This window comes from Canis lupus, chromosome 35 (genome assembly GCF_011100685.1).
Source record: "Canis lupus familiaris isolate Mischka breed German Shepherd chromosome 35, alternate assembly UU_Cfam_GSD_1.0, whole genome shotgun sequence".
In the NCBI taxonomy this organism is placed as follows: Eukaryota; Metazoa; Chordata; class Mammalia; order Carnivora; family Canidae; genus Canis; species Canis lupus.
In genome coordinates this window covers 6363634-6383084 of record NC_049256.1, presented here as the reverse complement: position 1 = coordinate 6383084, position 19451 = coordinate 6363634, and the positions used below count along the sequence as shown (strand labels likewise).

General features: G+C 43.5%; 1 protein-coding gene across 7 annotated transcripts in view; it reads right to left on the bottom strand.

Moving 5' to 3' along the window:
- Nucleotides 1-14870: 14870 nt before the first annotated feature.
- CDYL (chromodomain Y like) overlaps nt 14871-19451 on the bottom strand; it is a 230361-nt gene continuing 225780 nt past the window's right edge. For 4 of the 7 annotated variants that reach the window (XM_038584071.1, XM_038584073.1, XM_038584072.1 and 1 more), the window contains 2 exons: nt 17419-17562; nt 16364-16522 (listed from right to left, as the gene is read on the bottom strand). In XM_038584071.1, the coding sequence (XP_038439999.1) occupies nt 16364-16522; nt 17419-17562 (303 nt within the window). Of the gene's footprint in view, nt 16523-17418; nt 17563-19451 lie in introns of all 7 variants that reach the window. The other 3 variants (XM_038584070.1, XM_038584075.1, XM_038584076.1) reach the window with 1 other exon arrangement.

The window sequence follows — 19451 nt, the reverse complement described above, 5'->3', positions numbered from 1 at the left end:
ACTGGCCCCCAGATCGGGAGACAGAGTATTACCAGAGTCACCTTCCCCCACAAACACCCCCTCGTAGCACTAGGGTAATGGGTGTAGTGATCTGTTATGCCGTAGGTTAGTTTTACCTGCTTTTGAACTTCATATCTATGGACTCCTATAGGACGCATCTTCTGCCTCTGGCTTCTTTTGCTCATCATCACGTGGGTGGGATTCATCAAGTATACACAGAAGCCACATACTAATCCGTTTTCACTTCTCTAAGCATTCCTTTTATGGACGTACTGCCACGTGCCTGTCCGTCCTCCTGGTGCTGGACATTTGGTGCTATTATGAATATTGCTGCTGTAAACGTTCTAGTGCCCCTCACCGGTGACAATATGCACGCATTTCTTTGGAGTCTATGCCTAGGAGTGGAATTTCTGGATAACAGGGTATGCTCAGCTTTACTGGATACTCCTAAAGAGTGTCCCAAGGTGGTTGTGCTCTTTTATACTTCCCCTGCGGAATGAGTGGGAACGAGTGGGAATGAGTGGATGACGCCGTGGTTACTCTACATTCTGCCTGGCCCTGGGGATTAACAGTCTTCAATGTCAGCCATTCTGGTAGGTGTGTGCTGGTTTCTTACTGTGGGTTAAGTTTGTCATATAGCTTATGAGGTTGAATATGTGTTTTTTGTTTATTCATGAGAGACACAGAGAGGCAGAGACACAGGCAGAGGGAGAAACAGGCTCCATGCAGGGAGCCCGACGCAGGACTCGATCCCAGGACCCCAGGATCATGACCTGAAGTAGATGCTCAACCACTGAGCCACCCAGGTGCCCCAGATGAATAATTTTTATATGCGTTTTGAACATTCAGATACCCGTCCTTCCCTTTTTGGTGATGCATCTGTTCATTTAATTAATTAGATTACTTTTTATTTTTATTTTTTTAAAGATTTATTTATATATTTATTCATGATAGACATAGAGAGAGAGAGAGAGAGAGAGAGAGAGAGGCAGAGACACAGGAGGAGGGAGAAGCAGGCTCTATGCCGGGAGCCCAACATGGGACTCGATCCCGGATCTCCAGGATCGCGCCCTGGGCCAAAGGCAGGCGCTAAACCACTGAGCCACCCAGGGATCCCTAGATTACTTTTTATTATGGTGACATATATATAGTATTTAGCTTTTTTCAATATCCAATCCCATGGTATCAGTACATTCACGTTGTCATGCAGTCACCACCATCCACTTCTAGGTTGCTCATCTCTGAAGTTTTTTTTTCAATCGGGTTATCAGCCTTTTTCTTCTTAATTTGTAGGACCTCGTTACATTTTCTGGACGTGAGTACTGTGTCTGTTACATATATTATGAATATATTGCTCCATCTATGACCCTTTCACTCTCTTATTTTACAACTAAAAAGCATAGAAAAAATGAAAATGCAAAGGCAACCTATGGAATGGGAGTAAATATTTAAAAACCACACATCTAGTAAGAGGTTAAGATCCAAAATAGATAAGGAGCTCATGTACCTCAATAGCAAATGATAATAATAATAACACAATAATAATAATCCAACTTGAACATGACCGAAGGGCCTGAATAGACATTTTTTTTTTTCCAAAGAAGACATCCAAATGGCAAAAGGGACGTGAAAAAGTTCTCAATATCACTCATCATCAGGAACCAAATCCAGGCCACAACGAGATGGCACGTCACACTTGTTAAAATGGCTATGATCAAAAAGACAAGCGAGAACAAGTGGTGGTGAGGATGTGGAGAAGAGGGGACCTTTGTGCACTGTTGGTAGGGATGTAAATTGGTGCAGCCACTGGGGAAAACTGTATGTAGATTATTTAAAAAATTAAATATAGAACTACCCTCTGATCCGGCCATTCTACTGCTGAGTGTATTTCTGAAGGAGATAAAATCACTCTCTGACTGTGCTCTCTGCGCCCCATGTTGGTCACGGCATCGCCTACAAGAGCTAAGACACAGAGACAATCTAAGTGTCCGTCAATGGATGAATGGATAAAACGGGTATAGGTCTATGCATCTATATGGAAAGGAATATATATGAATATCTGATATGTCTGTAATATATATATGAAATCATATGAATATTATTTAGCCATAAAATAGAAGGAAATCCTGCCATTTGTGACCGTGGGATGACCCCGGAGGGCATTGTTCTAAGTGAGGTAAGTCAGAGAAAGTCAGATGCTGTATGTCCTCACTCATATGCCCCCCCCCCGCCCCAGTTGAACTCACATCAACAGGTTGGAGATTGCTGGAGGTTGGGGGGGTGGGTGGAAAATGGGTGCGGGGAGTCAAAAGCTAGAAGCCTCCAGTTACAAGTAATGTGTAGCCTGGTGAGTAGAGTCACTGCTGTCATCGTGCAAATTGGCAGTTGCTGAAAGAGTAAATCCTGAAAGTTCTCATCACAAGAAAACAACTCGCAACCATGTGAGGGGACGGATGTCAACTCAACTTCCTGTGGTGCTCATCTCACAGGACGTGCATGCGTCAGGTCCTTGTGCTGTAGGCCTCGACTTACACGGCGTTATAGGTCAAAACCGGGGAGAAAGGGATTCTTCGTTTTTACTATGGTCTGAGGTACCCATCCCTCCAGGGAGAGGAGCTGAGGATGTGTGTGTGCGCGTGTGCGTGTGTGTGTGTGTGTGTGTTCTGTTGAAGGAAATCCTTACCTGCCTCCTAGGGAGCTTTTAGAATCCACCCATCAATGCAGGGCACACATTTAAGGGGTGCAGGTGTCCAGGAGGCGCCCCAGCCTTTCGTGCGTCTGTTTCCCTCACTGTCTGGGAATGGAGAACTTTAAACACACAATAAAAATTTCACCTACAAAAACCACCTATTTGCCTGGTGGGCTCCGATCGGGTATTACAAGGAGTTAGAGAACCATGAATTTGTGACAAAGAACAAGTCAGGGGCTGCTTGGGGAGAGGGAGCGTGGGGAGGGGGTGGGGGCGGGAAGCTGGGGTGGTGGATGTTCACTCTTTTTTATTAGTAAAAAAAGAAAGATTTTATCTATTTAGGAGAGACACAGAGAGAGAGGCAGAGACCCAGGCAGAGGGAGAAGCAGGCTCCTGCGGGGAACCCCATGTGGGACTCGATCCCAGGACCCTGGGGTCACGACCTGAGCCCAAGGCAGCCACTCAACCTCTGAGCTCCCCGGGCGCCCCAGATGTTCACCGTCTTGATTATGGTGATGACGTCACGGGCGTACACATACATCAAAATGGAGCAAGTTGCACCCCTTAAATAGGTGCCCTTCATTGCACGCCACTTGGCCCTCAGTCTCCCAACACGCACACAGGCGCACGTTTGCACACACACGTGTGCACACAGCTCGCTTGCAGTGAAGTGTTTCAAGAGCTGCTTCAACCACTCGACCAGGAGCATCGGTCTCCCCAGAGCCACCTGCTCTGCGGGAGCCGTGGTCCTTCCGTGTCCTGGTCACCGGGAGGCCCAGACACCGGATGCCACGTGGGCCGGCAGAGGGGAGGCCTGGCCGGAGTCCTGGGTGGGGGTTCACTCCTACCCTGTCCCCGTCCCCGTCCCCGTCCCGCTACCACAACACGCGGTGGCCGGAGCTTTCGACTTGAAGCTCAGGGTCCCTGCCTGTCCTTCGCTGGGTCAGGGGACGAGGCCCAGCTGAGCGTCTCCCAGGCGAGCTGCGCACCGAGCTGCTGTGACAGCCGCCGTCTGCAGGGACCAAGAGTCACAGGCCACTCTGTTCTCTCCCAACCTGTTTTTGTAACAGCTCTCACCGCGGGGGCCTTTGAGCTCCAGCCGCTCGGCTTTCCGGGGATAAAGGGCGGAAGCAGGCCCAGTGGTGACTGTCGCGGGGACGGCGCGACGGGCAGGCCCTTCCAGCCACGTATGAGCCTGGGGACTGTTTCCCTCATTAAAATGGTGCTGCTGGTGCTGCTGCTGGTCCAGGGGGCGGTGCCGTGCGGGTGGCGGAGGCTCCACCTGCCACCAGGGATGCGCAGCCTTCTCTGGGGGCCCCGGCCCGTGCACCCCGCTGGGCTGGCCCCTCCGGTGAGCAACGGCTGCTGGGGCCGCCGGCCTCGCCCCGTGGCCAGGGCTCGCAGGCCGGAGCGCCCGAGCCCACCAGGGCCTGGTCAGCGCCGGCTCCACAGTAGGAGGAAGAGCCGCCTTGCTGAGCCCCAGAGCAAAGCGTCCCGAAGGCTCCCACTCAGCAGCCCCCAAACGCCCAGCAGTGGACCGAGGGCGACCGTGGCCTGGGGAATGAATCGTCTGCTTCCTAGTGAAATCTAGAGAGTTCACATCGGCCTTGAAGGGCTGCACCTTGAACACAGGGGCGTTAGCCCAGCGAACCAGAGGTGACACCAAGGAAACCCCCATCGGAGCCGAGATCTCAATGGGGAAACCAGGGGGACAAGGCCTATGTTTGTCCGGCTGAGCGCATCAGTGCTCGAACACTCGGGCAAGGCCTCCTGGGAGAATCTGGATTATGATTCCCGGGATAGAGACCAGGGGTATTGCACCAACTGGTGTATTTTATAGAAATCAGTTCTGGGGCAGCCCCGGTGGCTCAGCGGTTTAGGGCCACCTTCAGCCCAGGGCCTGATCCTGGGGACCCAGGATCGAGTCCCATGTTGGGCTCCCTGCATGGAGCCTGCTTCTCCCTCTGCCTGTGTCTCTGCCTCTCTCTCTCTCTTTCTCTCTCTCTCTGTGTCTCTCATGAATAAATGAATAAAATCTTAAAAAAAATAAATCATTTCTGTAAACATGCTTGTAAAAATCAAAACATCACACCAATTTAGTTGAAAAGTAAACTGGCCCTTGCGGTGACTGGTGAGAGCCAAATCAAAGTCTGGCGCACTTTCTGCGCATGTGTATCTGTCTCTCACCACCCAAAGGTATTTGCTTCCTGATTTGGGCAATGAAAGGCAGACCCCGAGCTTGAGTCAGGAGGGACAGCTCATATTCCAAGTGAATTTGTTTCCTTAGTTTTTTTGTTTTGTTTTGTTTTGTTTTCTTAGCTTAAGACAGTGAAGAGCAAGAGTTTACATAACAAAGAATGTATCCAAAAAGTCATCTGACTTTAGTGGGGGCGCCTAGCTGGCTCAGCCAGTAGAGCATGTGACTCTCAGTCTCAGGGTCATGAGTTCAAGCCCCATGTTGGGTGTAGAACTTACTTTAAAAAAAAAACCCGACAAAACTGAACCATAAAATTCAAGTGTAAAAAATAAAAGTCATCTGACCTTATTTGACTCTTAAGCTCGACAGTGGAAGTTTGGATAGCAACGATTCCTATAATAACATACGTGTCACAAGTATACAAATTGCTTCTAAAGTTCAAGAGGCCATAAATGTCACATTTACATATATTTCTAGATATATTTCTAGACAAAATCAAGTCTGCTTTTTAGTTGCTCATGAGAAATGAGAAAATGGGAAAGTTCAAGGGCTCACAGCTCTTTCTCCCTTCCTTGGGTTATGTATTCCAGGACCCAAGGGTCCACAGAGCTCAGGGGACAATGAGGCAGAGAAAGTGAGGTTTTTTTTTTTTTTTATGATTTTATTTTTTGTGTAATCTCTACACTTAACATGAGGCTCGACCTCACAACCAAGAGTCACATGCTCCGCTGACTGAGCCAGCCAGGCGCCCTGAGATAGTTGTTCTTGGGTGTAGTTCGGTTGCTGTCAAACACTGCCCCAACATTTACTATGGAATGACCTTATTTTTTTTTTTTAAGATTTTATTTATTAGTTCATGAGAGACACAGGGAGAGAGAGAGAGGCAGAGACACAGGCAGAGGGAGAAGCAGGCTCCGTGCGGGGAGCCCAAAGTGGGACTCAATCCCAGGACCCCAGGATCAGGCCACTGAGCCACTCGGGCTGCCTTACGGGATGGCCTTAGAGAAATTATATAACCTTCCTAAAACTCATCTGAAAAATGGAGTATGTTATAATTCTAATACAATTAGAAATCATTAATAATTACCACTCTAAGAGATTAATATCATATGAATATTTACTACTACATCATCATCAATATCATATTCATTTTAAGAGTTGCACACAATTCCACTGTATGAGCATAAAACCACTTATGCATCCAGTCCCTCATAAAAGGATATTTAAATGCAAACAATAAACAGGATGTTAAAATGAAAATTTTATCTAAGACCTACTACCTATCCTATGTATCTTTATATTTATATTTCTTATCTATTTATTGATCAAATACCAAAGTAAGCTGTGAGACTGGTCACCCCGAGTGTACTCATTATCTTCCACTGCATAACAAATTGCTCTAAAACTTAGTGTCTTAAAATATCAGCGTTTATCATCTCATAGTTTCCGGAACACAGATCCAGGTATGGCTGAGCTGGATCCTGTGGCTAGCGGTCCCTAACTGGCTGCCGTTGGCCAGGCTGCATTCGTCTCACAGCTGGACTGGGTGGGGCAGGATTCCTGATTCCTTCCAAGCTCAATCATGTGGGCACTGGCAGGATTTACTCCTCTTGGGTTGTTAGCCTGAGGGCCTCAGCTCCTCACTGGCCGTTGGTGGAAATCGCCCTCAGTTTCTTGGCCTCTCCTGATGCACCCCACAACATGGCAGCTGGCTTCTCCGGAGTGAACAAGATGAGGCAGAAAGAGAACAAGTGTGTGCAAGATGGAAGTCCCCATCTTTCACAGCCAGATTTCAGAACTGACACCCCATCGCATTTTCCATAATCTATTTGTTAAAAACAAGGCATTTGGTCCATCCCACACAGAAGAGGAAGGGATTACACAAGAGTGTGAGTGTTGGGAGTTGGGATCATGGGGACCCGATTTAGAAACTGCCTACCAAACCCACACTCAGGAACTTGCAAAGATAAAATAACTTCAAATCAGGTACATGTTTGTTAAATTCCACACCCTCATTGAAAATGTAAGAGGGTCAGATCCTATCATTTACGGAGTAGGGTCAAAATCTCCCATAATGATGTTGTGCTTGTCACTTTTTTTGTAGTAGAGCTGTCAATTTTTGCTTTATATATTTTGGGGATAAGTTAAGTAGGGCACAGAAATTCAGTGTTTCATCTTTCAGTAGTGCTCAGTCTGCTGTCATTATAAAATAATGCTTTTTTCTAACATGCTTTTTGCTTTAAGTTTTTGACAATATGGTTATAGCAGGGTTTTGTTGTTGTTTGGTGTCTGCACAATATATATTTTCTACCTCTTTATTTTGAGCTTTTCAGTTTTTGACTTTTTTTTTTTTTGGTAACTATCATATACGTGTTTCCAGATATTTCATACATTCAGTCCCCTTCATTTAATTTTTTATATTAATATTTTGATATTAATACCATGTCAGCTGTGTTTATTATTCATCCTTTTTCATTCCTTTCTTGTTTATTTTGGATCAATTAAGTATTTTCCCCATTTTCTCCCTATGTTAGTTTAGAGGATATAATAACTTTAAAAAATTTTGAGATAAAATTCAAATACCATAAAAGTAACCATTTTAATGGCAGTCAATGGTTTTTAGTAGTGTTCACAAGGTTGTGCAAACATCACCACTAATTCCAGAACATTTTCACCAACCCAAAAGAAAACCCTGTACTTGTTAGCAGTTCACTTCCTATTTTGTCTCCCTTCCCCCACTTCCAGTTCCCTGGAAACCACTAATCTACTTACCGTTTCTATGGATTTGTCTATTCTGGACATTTCATATAAACGGAATCATACAATATGTGGCCTTTTGTTTCTGGCTTCTTTCTTCAACTTAGCATAATGTTTTCAAGGTTCAATCCCATTGTAGCATTTATCAATATTTACGTCCTTTTTACTGCCAGATAACAGTTCATTATTTGGATATACCATATTTTGTTTATTCGTTCACTAGTTGATAAACATTGGGGTTGTTTCCACTTTTTGACTATTATGAATAATGATGTTATGGACATTTAGGTACAGTATTTGGTTGAGAACTCGTTTTCAGTTCTCTTGAGTATATAACCAGGAGTCCATTTATTTGCAGAGTTCACAGTAACTCTATGTTACAGCCAAGTTGTTTAGCATGGTGGCTGCACCAATTTGCATTCCTACTAGCTATGTAATAAGATTCCAGTTTTTCCATATATTCATTGGTATTTGTTATTTTCCATTACAGCCATCCTGGTGTTGTAAAGTGCTATCTTCATGGTAGTTTTGATTTTTCTTTCCATAATGATTAATGATATTGAACATCTTTTCATGTATTTATTGATCACGTATATCTTTGGTGGAATGTCTATTCAGATCCTTTTATTATTTTTTTTAAATGAGTTGTCTTTTTATTGTTGAGTTGCAAGATTTTTTGTATGAAGATTTTTGTATATTTTCTGGACACTAGACCCTTATCACACATATACTTTGCAAATACTTTCTCCATTTTATGAGTTGCCTTTTCACTTTCTTGGTAGTGTTCTTTGAAGTACAAAAGTTTATTTTTAAAATTTTTTTTGAAGTACAAAAGTTTAAAAAATCTTTTAAAATTAAATCTAATTTATTGCTTTTCTTTGGTTTCCCTGTGCTTTTAATGTCATATCTAAAAAAATTATTGCCAAATTCAAGATCATGAAGTTACACCTTTGTTTTCTCCTAAGTTTTATACTTGTAGTTCCTACATTTAAAGTTTGATCCATTTTGAGTTAATTTTTGTATATGGTGAGTTCAACTTGATTCTTTGGCATGTGGATATCCAATTATCCCAGAATCATTTGTTGAAAAACACTATTCTCTTCCCATTGAATGGTCTTGGTGCCCTCGTTGAAATTCAATTGATTACAGATGTATGGGTTTATTTAGGACTCTCAATTCTATTTCATTATCTTTATGTGTTTCCTTAGGCTGGTACCACACTGTCTTGATTACTGTAGCTTTGTAGGAAGTTTTGAAATTGGGAAGTGTGAGCCCTCCAACTTTGTCTTCACTTTCAAGACTGAGTGAGTTGGCTATTCTGGGTCCCTTGCATTTCTATGCATGAATTCTATGAATTTTAGGACTAGCTTGTCCATTTCTGCAAAAAAGGAGGTTGGAATTTTTACAGGGGTATCAGTGAATCTGCATGTAGGTAAGTATAGTTTCTCCATTTTAACAAGGTACGTCTTCCCATTCATGAATGTTTTCCTATTTATTTAGGTCTTCTTTAATTTCTTTCAGCAGTGTTTTGTAGTTTCCAGTGCACAAGTCTTGCATTTCTTTGGTTAACTTATTCTTAAGTATTTTATTGCTTTTGATTCTATTGTAAATGAAATTATTTTCAGATTTATTGCTAGTGTATAGAAATACAACTGATTTTTGTCTATTTATCTTGTATCCTGCAACCTAACTGACCTTATTAGTTGTAATAGGTTTTTTCAGTGGATTACTTAGTGTTTTCTACATATAAGATCATGTTACATGCAAATGATAATTTTACTCCTTCTTCTACCACCTAGATGTCTTTCATTTCTTTTTCTTGTCTAATCGTTCTGGCTAGAACTTTCAGTACAATGTCAAATAGAAGTGGCAAAGGCAAACATCTTTGTCTTGTTCCTGATTTTAAGGTGAAAGCTTTCAATTGCACCATTAAATATGATAACTGTTTTTTATGTTTTTTTTTTTTTTTCCGTTTTAAAGGTTTTATTTTATTCAAGAGAGACACAGAGAGAGAGGCAGAGACACAGGCAGAGGGAGAAGCAGGCACCATGCAGGGAGTCTGATGTGGGACTCGATCCTGGGTCTCCAGGATCACACCCTGGGCTGAAGGCAGCACTAAACCGCTGAGCCACCCGGGCTGCCCTATTTATGTCCTTTATCAAGTTGAGGAAATTCCCTTCTGTTAAGTTGGTTTTTATTGTGATGGTTGTTGGATTTTTAATTTCCTGCATTTTTTGAGATGATCATGTAATTTTATTCTTTATCAATATATATTTTTATTATGTTGACCCAACTTTGCATTCCTGGGATAAGTCCCACTTGGTCATGGTGTATAATTTTTATATGGAGCCAGATTATTTTGTTGAGGACTTTTGTATTTGTATTATAAGGGATATTGATCTTTAGTTTTCTTGTGATATCTTTGTGTGGTTTTGGTATTAGAATTGACCACACAGAATAAGTAGTGTTCCTTCCTATTCTATTTTTTGCAAACATTTGTGAAGGACTGGTATTGATTACTTTTTAAGCATTTGATAGAATTAATGAATGAAGCCTTCTATTCTTGGACTTTTCATGGTGGGAAGCTTTTTGATTACTGAATCATTCTTTTTGTTATAGGTGTGTATGCAGGTTTTCTATTTAAGTCAGTTTCAGTAGTTTTCATCTTTCTAGGAATTAATTCATCTCATGTAGTTTACCTAATTTGTTGACATACAATTGTTCACGGTATTCTTAGAATTCTTATTTTATTTTTTAAAATTTTTATTTATTTATGATAGAGAGAGAGAGAGAGAGAGAGAGAGAGAGAGAGGCAGAGCCATAGGCAGAGGGAGAAGCAGGCTCCATGCACCGGGAGCCCGACGTGGGATTCGATCCCGGGTCTCCAGGATCACGCCCTGGGCCAAAGGCAGGCGCCAAACTGCTGCGCTACCCAGGGATCCCCTTAGAATTCTTTTTATTTCTAAAGTGTTGGAAGTACTGTCCCTCTTTTACTCCTGGTTTAGTAATTTGGATATTCTCTCTTTAAGCTTTTCAAAGAACTTTCCTTTTTTAAAAAATCGTTTTTTATATTTTCCACTTCATTTATATCTGCTCTAATCATTTTTATTTCCTTCATTCTGCTTGCTGTAGGTTCGGTTTGCTCTTCTTTCTCTAGTTTCTTAAGGTAGATATTAGGTTATTGATTTGGTATCTACTTTTCTATTTTTAAAATATAGGTGTTTTGTTAAATGAATAATTTATTATGTTTTCTTACATCGTGTTTTCAATTTCATTCATCTCCAGATCTTTTCTAATTTCTTATAAAGTTTTTCTCTTTAAGAATGTTAGGTTTAATTTCCACATATTTTTCTATTTCCTAAATTTGTTATTGATATCTAACTCCAACCCACTGAAGGACACACTTTCCATGATTTGAATCCTTTTAAATTCATTGAGACTTGTTTTATTGCCTAACTCATGTTCTGTTCTGGAAAATGTTCCACGTGCCTTTGAGAAGAATATGTATTCTGCTGCTGGGTCGAGGGTTCTACAGATGTGTGTATTAGGTTTACATTTTTAAATTGAAGTACAATTGATGAATAGAATCTTATTATTTTCAGCTGTACATCATAGTGATTAAGTTTTTAAAAATTTATTCATGAGAGACACAGAGAGGCAGAAATATAGGCAGAGGAAGAAGCAGGCTCCCCATGGGGAGCCCGTTGTGGGACTCGATCCCAGAACTCTGGGATTACGCCCGGAGCTGAAGGCAGACGCTCAACCGCTGAGCCACCCAGGTGCCCCGTGATTCAGTATTTTTATACATTATGAAATGATCCCCACAATATGTCCTGTATAGATCTGTATGGTCTACACTGTTGTTGTTCAGGTGTTCTATTTCCCTGTAATCTTATGTCTAATTGTTTTATCCAGGTGATTATATACATAGTCTGTATGGATACTGATACAGATATACATCTACCAGTTTTAGAATACAATGTAAAATTAGAAGCTACGAATTACTGTTAAAACTAGTTAAGACGGAGATCCCTGGGTGGCTCAGCAGTTTAGCTGCCTTTGGCCCAGGGTGCTGTCCTGGAGTCCCAGGATCGAGTCCGTGTCGGGTTCCTGGCATGGAGCCTGCTTCTCCCTCTGCCTGTGTCTCTGCCTCTCTATCATAAACAAACAAACAAACAAATAAATAAATAAATAAATAATCTTTTTTTTTTTCTAAAGAACTAGTTAAGACTTTAGCTTTTATTTTTAAGAATGTTCTTATTAAACATCTTATTCGTTATCTAAGGACATAATATGGCTCTAAGATCATAAAGTTGGCTTTTAACTCAGGTTTTCTTTCTTACCAAAAGAGTCACTTTTAAACCAGTTTCAAAACCACTTCCAAGTGCCATTTTCAGAATCTCTTCAGAGACAGAGATTTCCAAGCGTCTTCAGTAATCAAAACACTTCAGGAATACTTTCTAGAGAACAGGGGGATGTTTCCTGGGATATAGTCCTTCCTGTGTTGCCAAGCATTGAGGATGTTTATTTCTAGATGCTAGTATTTAAGGTTTTGTGGACTGGTCCAGCTCCTCCAGATGTAGAAATAGTTTGTAAACCATTGAAACTCTCTAGGGAAGGCCAGCCTCCACTTGAGAAAGCCCTAAATCCCAAGCCACCAAGCAGCCTGAAATCAGCCACTCTGCCTCACTGTCCCACTTCCACCCACAGAATCAGGTCCATGAGATGCCATAGTGCATTGCGTTCTCCAGGCCACGTTCCTACCCATCACCACCCCCAGGCATGGACAGGTTAGGCTACCTGGGGTATTTGAGCATGGATCCCAGCTCAGGATCGGGATTTGTTTTCATATACAGCCAAGGCATTAAGAGTTTTCAAAGCTTTGTAGGTGATTCTAATGTGCAAGAGGTTGGATAACCACCACTCTATACTACCTGTAGCCAGTTTTTATCTCAATCTGAATTTGTCCAATAAAGGTGCTGAGGAAGGCAGGCAGGCAGACAGAAATGGACTGTGAAGAGCACTGGCTCCTCCTGGATGCCAGGCCGCTTACAGGCTGTCCAATGACGAGAAGGTCACCTGACACCTCTAGTCTGTCTCGTGTATAAATAGATGCACGCAATGTCACAGATCCTCTCCCACTCTCCAGTTCTGGGTTTTAGTCCAGGGCTAAGGCCTCTTGGAGGACTTTCACTTGCCTCGGGTCTCTTTTCCTAGGAAGGCCAGGGCTCCCCCTGGCATGTTGTGCAGGCCACGAGAGTGCACTCTAGGGCAGGAAAGGCATGGACTGGGCAAAGTTGGTTATGGGAGGATAGAAAGGTGAGTAACAGGCCACCAGATAGGCCAGTTAGATTTGGGGCAAGCAGAGGAGACTGAGCTTCCTGAGAGCAGTGACAGACCCAGCTGACATAGCTCCACATCCCCAGGCTCTCCCTCGAGGGTATGTTTGTATTTGGTAAGTGCCAATTTTCCTGCGACACACACAACTTCCTTCCTTTGGAGAATAACACTTGTTCAGACTAGTATAAGCGAATAATGTAGGAGTGGGTTGGAGCCTCTGTGGTGTGCCTGAGACAGCTGGGCATGGAGGCTGGCCCCTGGCCCACTGGGCTCTTGCTTTGTCCAGAGGCTTGGGTTACCCCTCATTCACTCCCAACCAATGACGCCAGGGAGCAGCAGGAGCAGCCTAGCCAGCAGCTGTCCAGGCACCTTCCTTCTTACATCCCGGCCATGATTTCCTTCAAAGATCTTTAAAGTTCAGGGTTCTTCTCGTTTCTTGTCTTCAGTGGTCTTGTCAGTCACTAGCAACTGAATCAGCCTATCAAAAGATTTTTTTTTTTGAGAGCTTTCATTTTAGAGTGATTGTATATTACATTAATAAATGTCTGGAAATGAAGTTCCCTCAAAACAACCATGAGCTCATACAAAAAAAGAAAAAAAAAGAAAAAAAAAGATGTCTGGGACAGCGCCTGGCACATCCTGCAGTGTACAAATCCTAGCGGTTTCACTATTAGCACAGCCGAGGAATGAAGACCAAGAAGGGTCGGCTCTGGTCAGAGGCCTTAGAGGGCAGCAGTGCCCATCTCTTGTCTGGCTTTCCACCTCCACTTGCCAAGGGCTGAGCAGTATTGAGACCCAGGAGCTGGGAAGCACATCATTTTAAGCTCTTAAAAGCACACAATGGGTGTTTTTAGATAAATTGCTTGATAACATGTTTTTCACCTAAGATTTAGAAATATTTTATTCTTAACAGCTGTGTATTCCATTGCGTGGTGGTGGCATAATTATTTGAAACCCTACTGATGAGTCTGTATGCCATTTCTAGCTTTTCACAGTTAGGAAAAATCCTGAGATGAACTGCATGGCATTATGTATCTTTATTCTCGTATGTCCTGCAAGGGTTCATTCCTTATGATGAATCCTTCTACGTGCACTTGCTAGATCCCGTCACATTCTCCTCGAAGTGGAACCAGTTTAGACTCCCGCCGCTCTGAAAGACAGCATTTCCGGCCACCTTCACCGACACGGGGCACAAACATAAAGATTTAAAGTAGTTCTTCCTCCTGCTTGGGCTCGACTCATGTGCCAGAAGTCGGAACACGAACGTTTTGCTTCAGAGAAGACAGAATGTGGTCAATGTGGCCCGGAGAATGCAAAATCCAGGGGGATGTAGTCAGGTCTCTACCTGGAGGGGAACCCAGCTGAATCCGTTCCCTCTTTGTAATTTCTAGGAAACACACAGTACGGGGTTGCCACCAGAATCCTGGTTTTGCCACACCGACCCAGGTGGGAAGCCTGGTCCTCCCCCTACGTCGGGTGTTTCAGACTTCACGTTCTCTAACAGGAATGAAAATGCCCACATTGTAGGTTTGGGCAGAGAAGGAATAAGTTCTAAGCCTCTTAATGCTAAATTAGTCACCGAGGCTTACAGGAGACACAACGTATGAATTTCAGAAACAGGCAGGAGTCAGCCATGTACTCAGCAATGTGCACCCGACACAGGAGTGAGGAGACGGGGGACAAAGCCCAAGAAGCGGCAGCCTGGGGACAGTGCAGTGAGCGTGGCTGGAAGGACGGTATCTGTCACCTTCCGGCTCCTCTCCAGGCGCGGTCCACAGGCGTTCCTAACCCTCCAGCCTGTACGGATGCCCACGTGCGTATCCCACGAAAATGACTGCACATCCCATGAGAAACTTCGGGAGTGAAGAACGAGACAAACGTTTCAAATGTGTTAAGAAATATTAGTTTTATTTAACCAGTTTTCACAGCTGAATATTTATTCTATAAAAACTTTACAGATTGTACAGTTTATTATATATAGTTCAAACTACTGAACGAAAAAGTAGGTCCCACAGATGCAAAAATACTGCACCAACCAATCCAAGGTAAAGGCAGATTTACACACTGTACAGCTCTCCACGTGGCCGGGAGGTGGTCGGTTCTAAGTATAAACTTCCAAACTGTACAAAAATAAGGTTTTGATTTTATTTCATTCTTCATACATTCAATATGATTGCAAGCCCAGAAGCCTAATAATAGGCGTCTGTAATCAGGAATCAGTCCCCACTCCTGAAAGGAATGTGAATGTCTATTTACACAGGGCACTCTTGGACACCACACTGTACTCCGCATATTGCGTAGACATGAAAGCAGAGACCGGGAACATTAAACAATGAATATAAGGTAGTTTTTTTTTTTTCTTTTAAAAGGAGTTTCTGCATTTAATAGTGTGCCAAAAGAAATTTAACTTATTAAATAAAATATATTCTAAGTGAACCTAAAAATTACACTTTATAAACATAAAATACTTTTTTTTGGTGTAATACATCAATCATATCTGCAAATAGAAAAACCAAAACTGTATATAAAGTAGTATTTCTCACCCAGCAACAAGAAGCACTTATGTAGTTATTTTTCAAGAGGGTCAGAAAAACTCTTTAAAATCCACTAAGATTAACTTATAACTTAGATATTCATACTTAAGCTATTCAGTGATTCACTAATACTGCAAAACAAGCTTTCTTCTGGAGAGACAGTGGTTTCTTCATGTTAACTGGGTAAGAACTGGACATATTAAAAAGGAAGAATCAATGGATTTTCCAGCATGAATCCTAAGTGTACTTCAGTTTAAGGGTATGTTCGTCAGTGGGTTTTTCATCAGAAATACTTATCCTACACGATAAGTTTTACTTCTGATTCAGGACATTCCATCTCTGAGGTATCTGTACCTTTCTGGAGACAAAGGCACATCTCAGATCTTTCTGTATCTCTAACTGGGGCAGGGGAGATGAGGCTGGCTAACACCTCTAGATTCTGTGTTCTAGAAGGAAAAAAGATAAGGAAAACAAACATTATTCCAGACTTTTCTGCCACCCAAAACCAGCAAAACACACTTCGTTTCTTTTTTATACAGTACTAGCTAAAGATAACAAAAATTAGAGCTTCAAAGAGCAGTCTAGAGCTCACCATTATACTTTTATACTTGTGTGTATATTAAGTATAAAATAATGACGTTTGGACAAAGGAGCTTTGTAGTTATTTATTTTAAAGTTACAGTACTTAAAAACTCCTTGATAATAAATAGCTTGGATGTTGTAAGTCCTGCTTCCAAGCGTGAGCTAAAAGTGAACTTGTTTTGGGCGGTGAGGATGGAGAAGGGCAACCTGGCACCGCAGATGTCCTGCTCTATAATTCCAGTGTCACCAGCAGGCACCTGCCAATCAGAACTCATCAATCTTCCTCTGCAGGTACTTCAGCATGGAGTCCATCCCCTGGGCCGAGCCCCAGATCTTCTTCAGCACTTCACACTCCCTCTCGTTGGCCTGCTCCAGCTCCATCTTCATGTTACAGCGCACAAGGGCTTTGGATTCTTCCAGCACCTGGACCAAACGATGAGCAGTGAGTCAGCAAGGGTGCGCGTCCGCAAGCACTGGTTCTATTTGTCCCCACATTGATGGATGCACTTATCACACTTGAGTAATTGCCTGTTAAAGCCTTAAAAAGGCCACCAGACAGTTTTTCTCAGCGCGCATCGGGTCTGAGCTAGGTCTGACGTATGCTCACACTAGGGACCAGGCAAATTCTCAACTTTAAAACAGCCACTGAGCTACATCCGGAGAGCTACGCTTCTCGTACCTTGGCATCTCCGCACCGAGACTGAGCAGCCCGGGTACCCTGGTGCTGCTGCAGGGCTGGCCCCTGGGCGGACGTCAGCTCTTGGGATGCTCAGTGAGCACTCCACCAATCCCTGCTCGGGGATTTGCTGACCAAAATGCAGTACAGTAACGAGGGCTGTTACGTCAGGATGAGTCTAGATGGGAGTCCTGTCAACTGATATTAAATAACATTTCATCTTATAAGGTGCTAAATGCAGTTCTGTTACAAGGCTGAGTATTACCCAATGGATTAAACCAAAGCTCACACCCGCCATAAGGGACAGGGGAGCAGACATGATCATGGAGAAGAGCTCTGGAAACAGAAAGAACTATACTGATGATTTTTATAGTTTTCTAGGACATTTTGAAGTTACTAAATCTGACTGAAATGCATCCCTTTCATTCCTAGGCACCTGCAACCGGGTTGCCACATTGTGCAAAGTGCAAAGTGGCATCAACCTCCACTCTGGCAGCATCTCACGTGCAGACGGCCGAGCGGAAGCAGAGGTCGGGGCCTCAGAAGACACCGTTATATGTGCGAGCTCCCTGGGGGAAAAGTCAGAGTAAAAAGAAGAAGAAAAAAAAAAGGTAATGTGTGTAAGAGAATGAATTCCACCTACAACTGGATTACAGGAGGCGAGCTCCTTGATGCGAACCATGACCTCCTGGGTGAAGGTCCCTGGCCAGAACACCTGGGACACCAGGCCTTTGCCGCATGCCTCCTGCGCCGTCAGCTTCCGTCCACTGAGCAACATTTCATTTGCCTGAAAGCAAGAAGAGTCGATACTGGTATGAGATGTGAGCGAGAGGCAGGTGGACAAGACCCGGCCTGAAAATTCATCTAAGAGCATATCCAAAGTGAGGACGGGTGTTTGAACGTGTGGGGCCCGGTAGGCACGTGCTGCACTTCCTCCCTGGTTCCATCTAAGGAGCACTGTTCTGCAGCCCACGCACCGAGAATAAACCCAACGAGGCATGAGTGACTACGCACGACAGGTAATATACTAAATGGTAATTGAAAAAAAAAAAAAAAGGTAAAAGGCTTATTTTATGATGTAATACAAAATCACGTGGGCATGACCAAGAAATCTCCCTTAGAGAAGGTGTCCTTTATTCTTTCCCCAAGATTTTATTTATTCGACAGAGAGCGAGAGAGCGAGTGCGCACAGAGGCAGAGGGAGAAACAGACTTCCCGCTGAGCAGGAAGCTGGGTGCAGGACTCGATCCCAGGACCCTGGGATCATGACCTGAGCCGAAGGCAGATGCCCAACTGACTGAGCCCCTAGGCGCCCAGGTCAACTTGTCGTCAGCCTGAAGCTACTGGCGGGCCCCTCTCCAGTTGCCTCTTCCTTCGCAGCAGCAGCCATTCCCACATGTTAAGTCATTTAATACACAAAACAGTATCCTGGGAAACTGAGGCATAAGCAAAGCTAGAAAATTTGTAGTTTTAGGGATCTAAATCAGTCACGGTTACTACTCGGTATTTTCTAGATCTGAGAGAGGCCAATGGAGACTTCTCAGTATTCACGGACAATGTCCTAAGGGCAGTGACTGTTTCTGCTGGAGTATGACTTGGCCACATTTTACCACTTGGATGTTACAGAAACTATTCAGCACCTGAATGCATCCAAAATGACCACTACTGTAGGCTTCCTAGAGGGTCTGACTAGGGCGTGGGTGGCTCTGCTGCTTGGGCGTCTGCCTTCGGTTCAGATCATGATCCCAAGGTCCTGGGGTTGAGTCCCGTGTGGGGCTCCGTGCTCAGGGGGGAGTCTGCTGCTCCCTCTCTCTCACCCCCCCTCTGCCCTGTTCTCTCTCTCTCAAATAAATATAGAAAATCTTGTTTTTTCTTTTTTAAAAGAAGGGTCTGACTATAATTATTTCAAATGGCTCAACTGAGGAAATATTTGTTTTTGCGTAAAAGAAGTATATATGGACACGTGTGTATGTGCACGTACATGAAACTGATCTTAACTTTGTCCTGGATTCTATATCACCCAGAGTCTCAACACGATGTGCGTCGATTTTCTCTCATTCAAATCACAGGCTCACGGATAATCAAAACAGGGAGAAAACCTAAGTGACAAGGATAGGTTCTGATCTGATGTGACAATTCCCCGACTGCTAACCTTCTCAAACACTCGGAAGGTCACGATGAGGGCCTGACCATAATCTACTGGGCTTCAGGTAAAGCACACTCTTGGGAGGTGACCTTCCTTTTCCAAAAGAGGTAAATATATTGTTATGGGAAGGCCTTAAGGTTACTCAAGTATCCCTCTCAGTCGACCCGTACGTCCCCCGTAAACGCATCAAGACGTTTACTGCACAGGAAATGCACAGTGTGGACGGCACCCAAGGAAAAAGAGCAGGCAAAGCAAGCGTCCGGGCTCGCTCACTACCCTTGCAACACAGGCAGAGGACGGAAAGCAGGGCGGAGAGCTGGGTCCCCACGAGGACTGCAAGGTCCGTGACACTCATGACTTATTTTGGCCCCAACGTGGCTCTGTTATTTGTGCCAAGTCTTGAACAAAGTCATGAATGTTTGAACAGTCTGGAGACGTTCTATTTGAAAACCTGTGCGCGGAACACCCTCTTCTCAACGAAAAGGTCTAAAATAAACAATGTGTTTAGAAATCTGACTTAACCTTGCTGT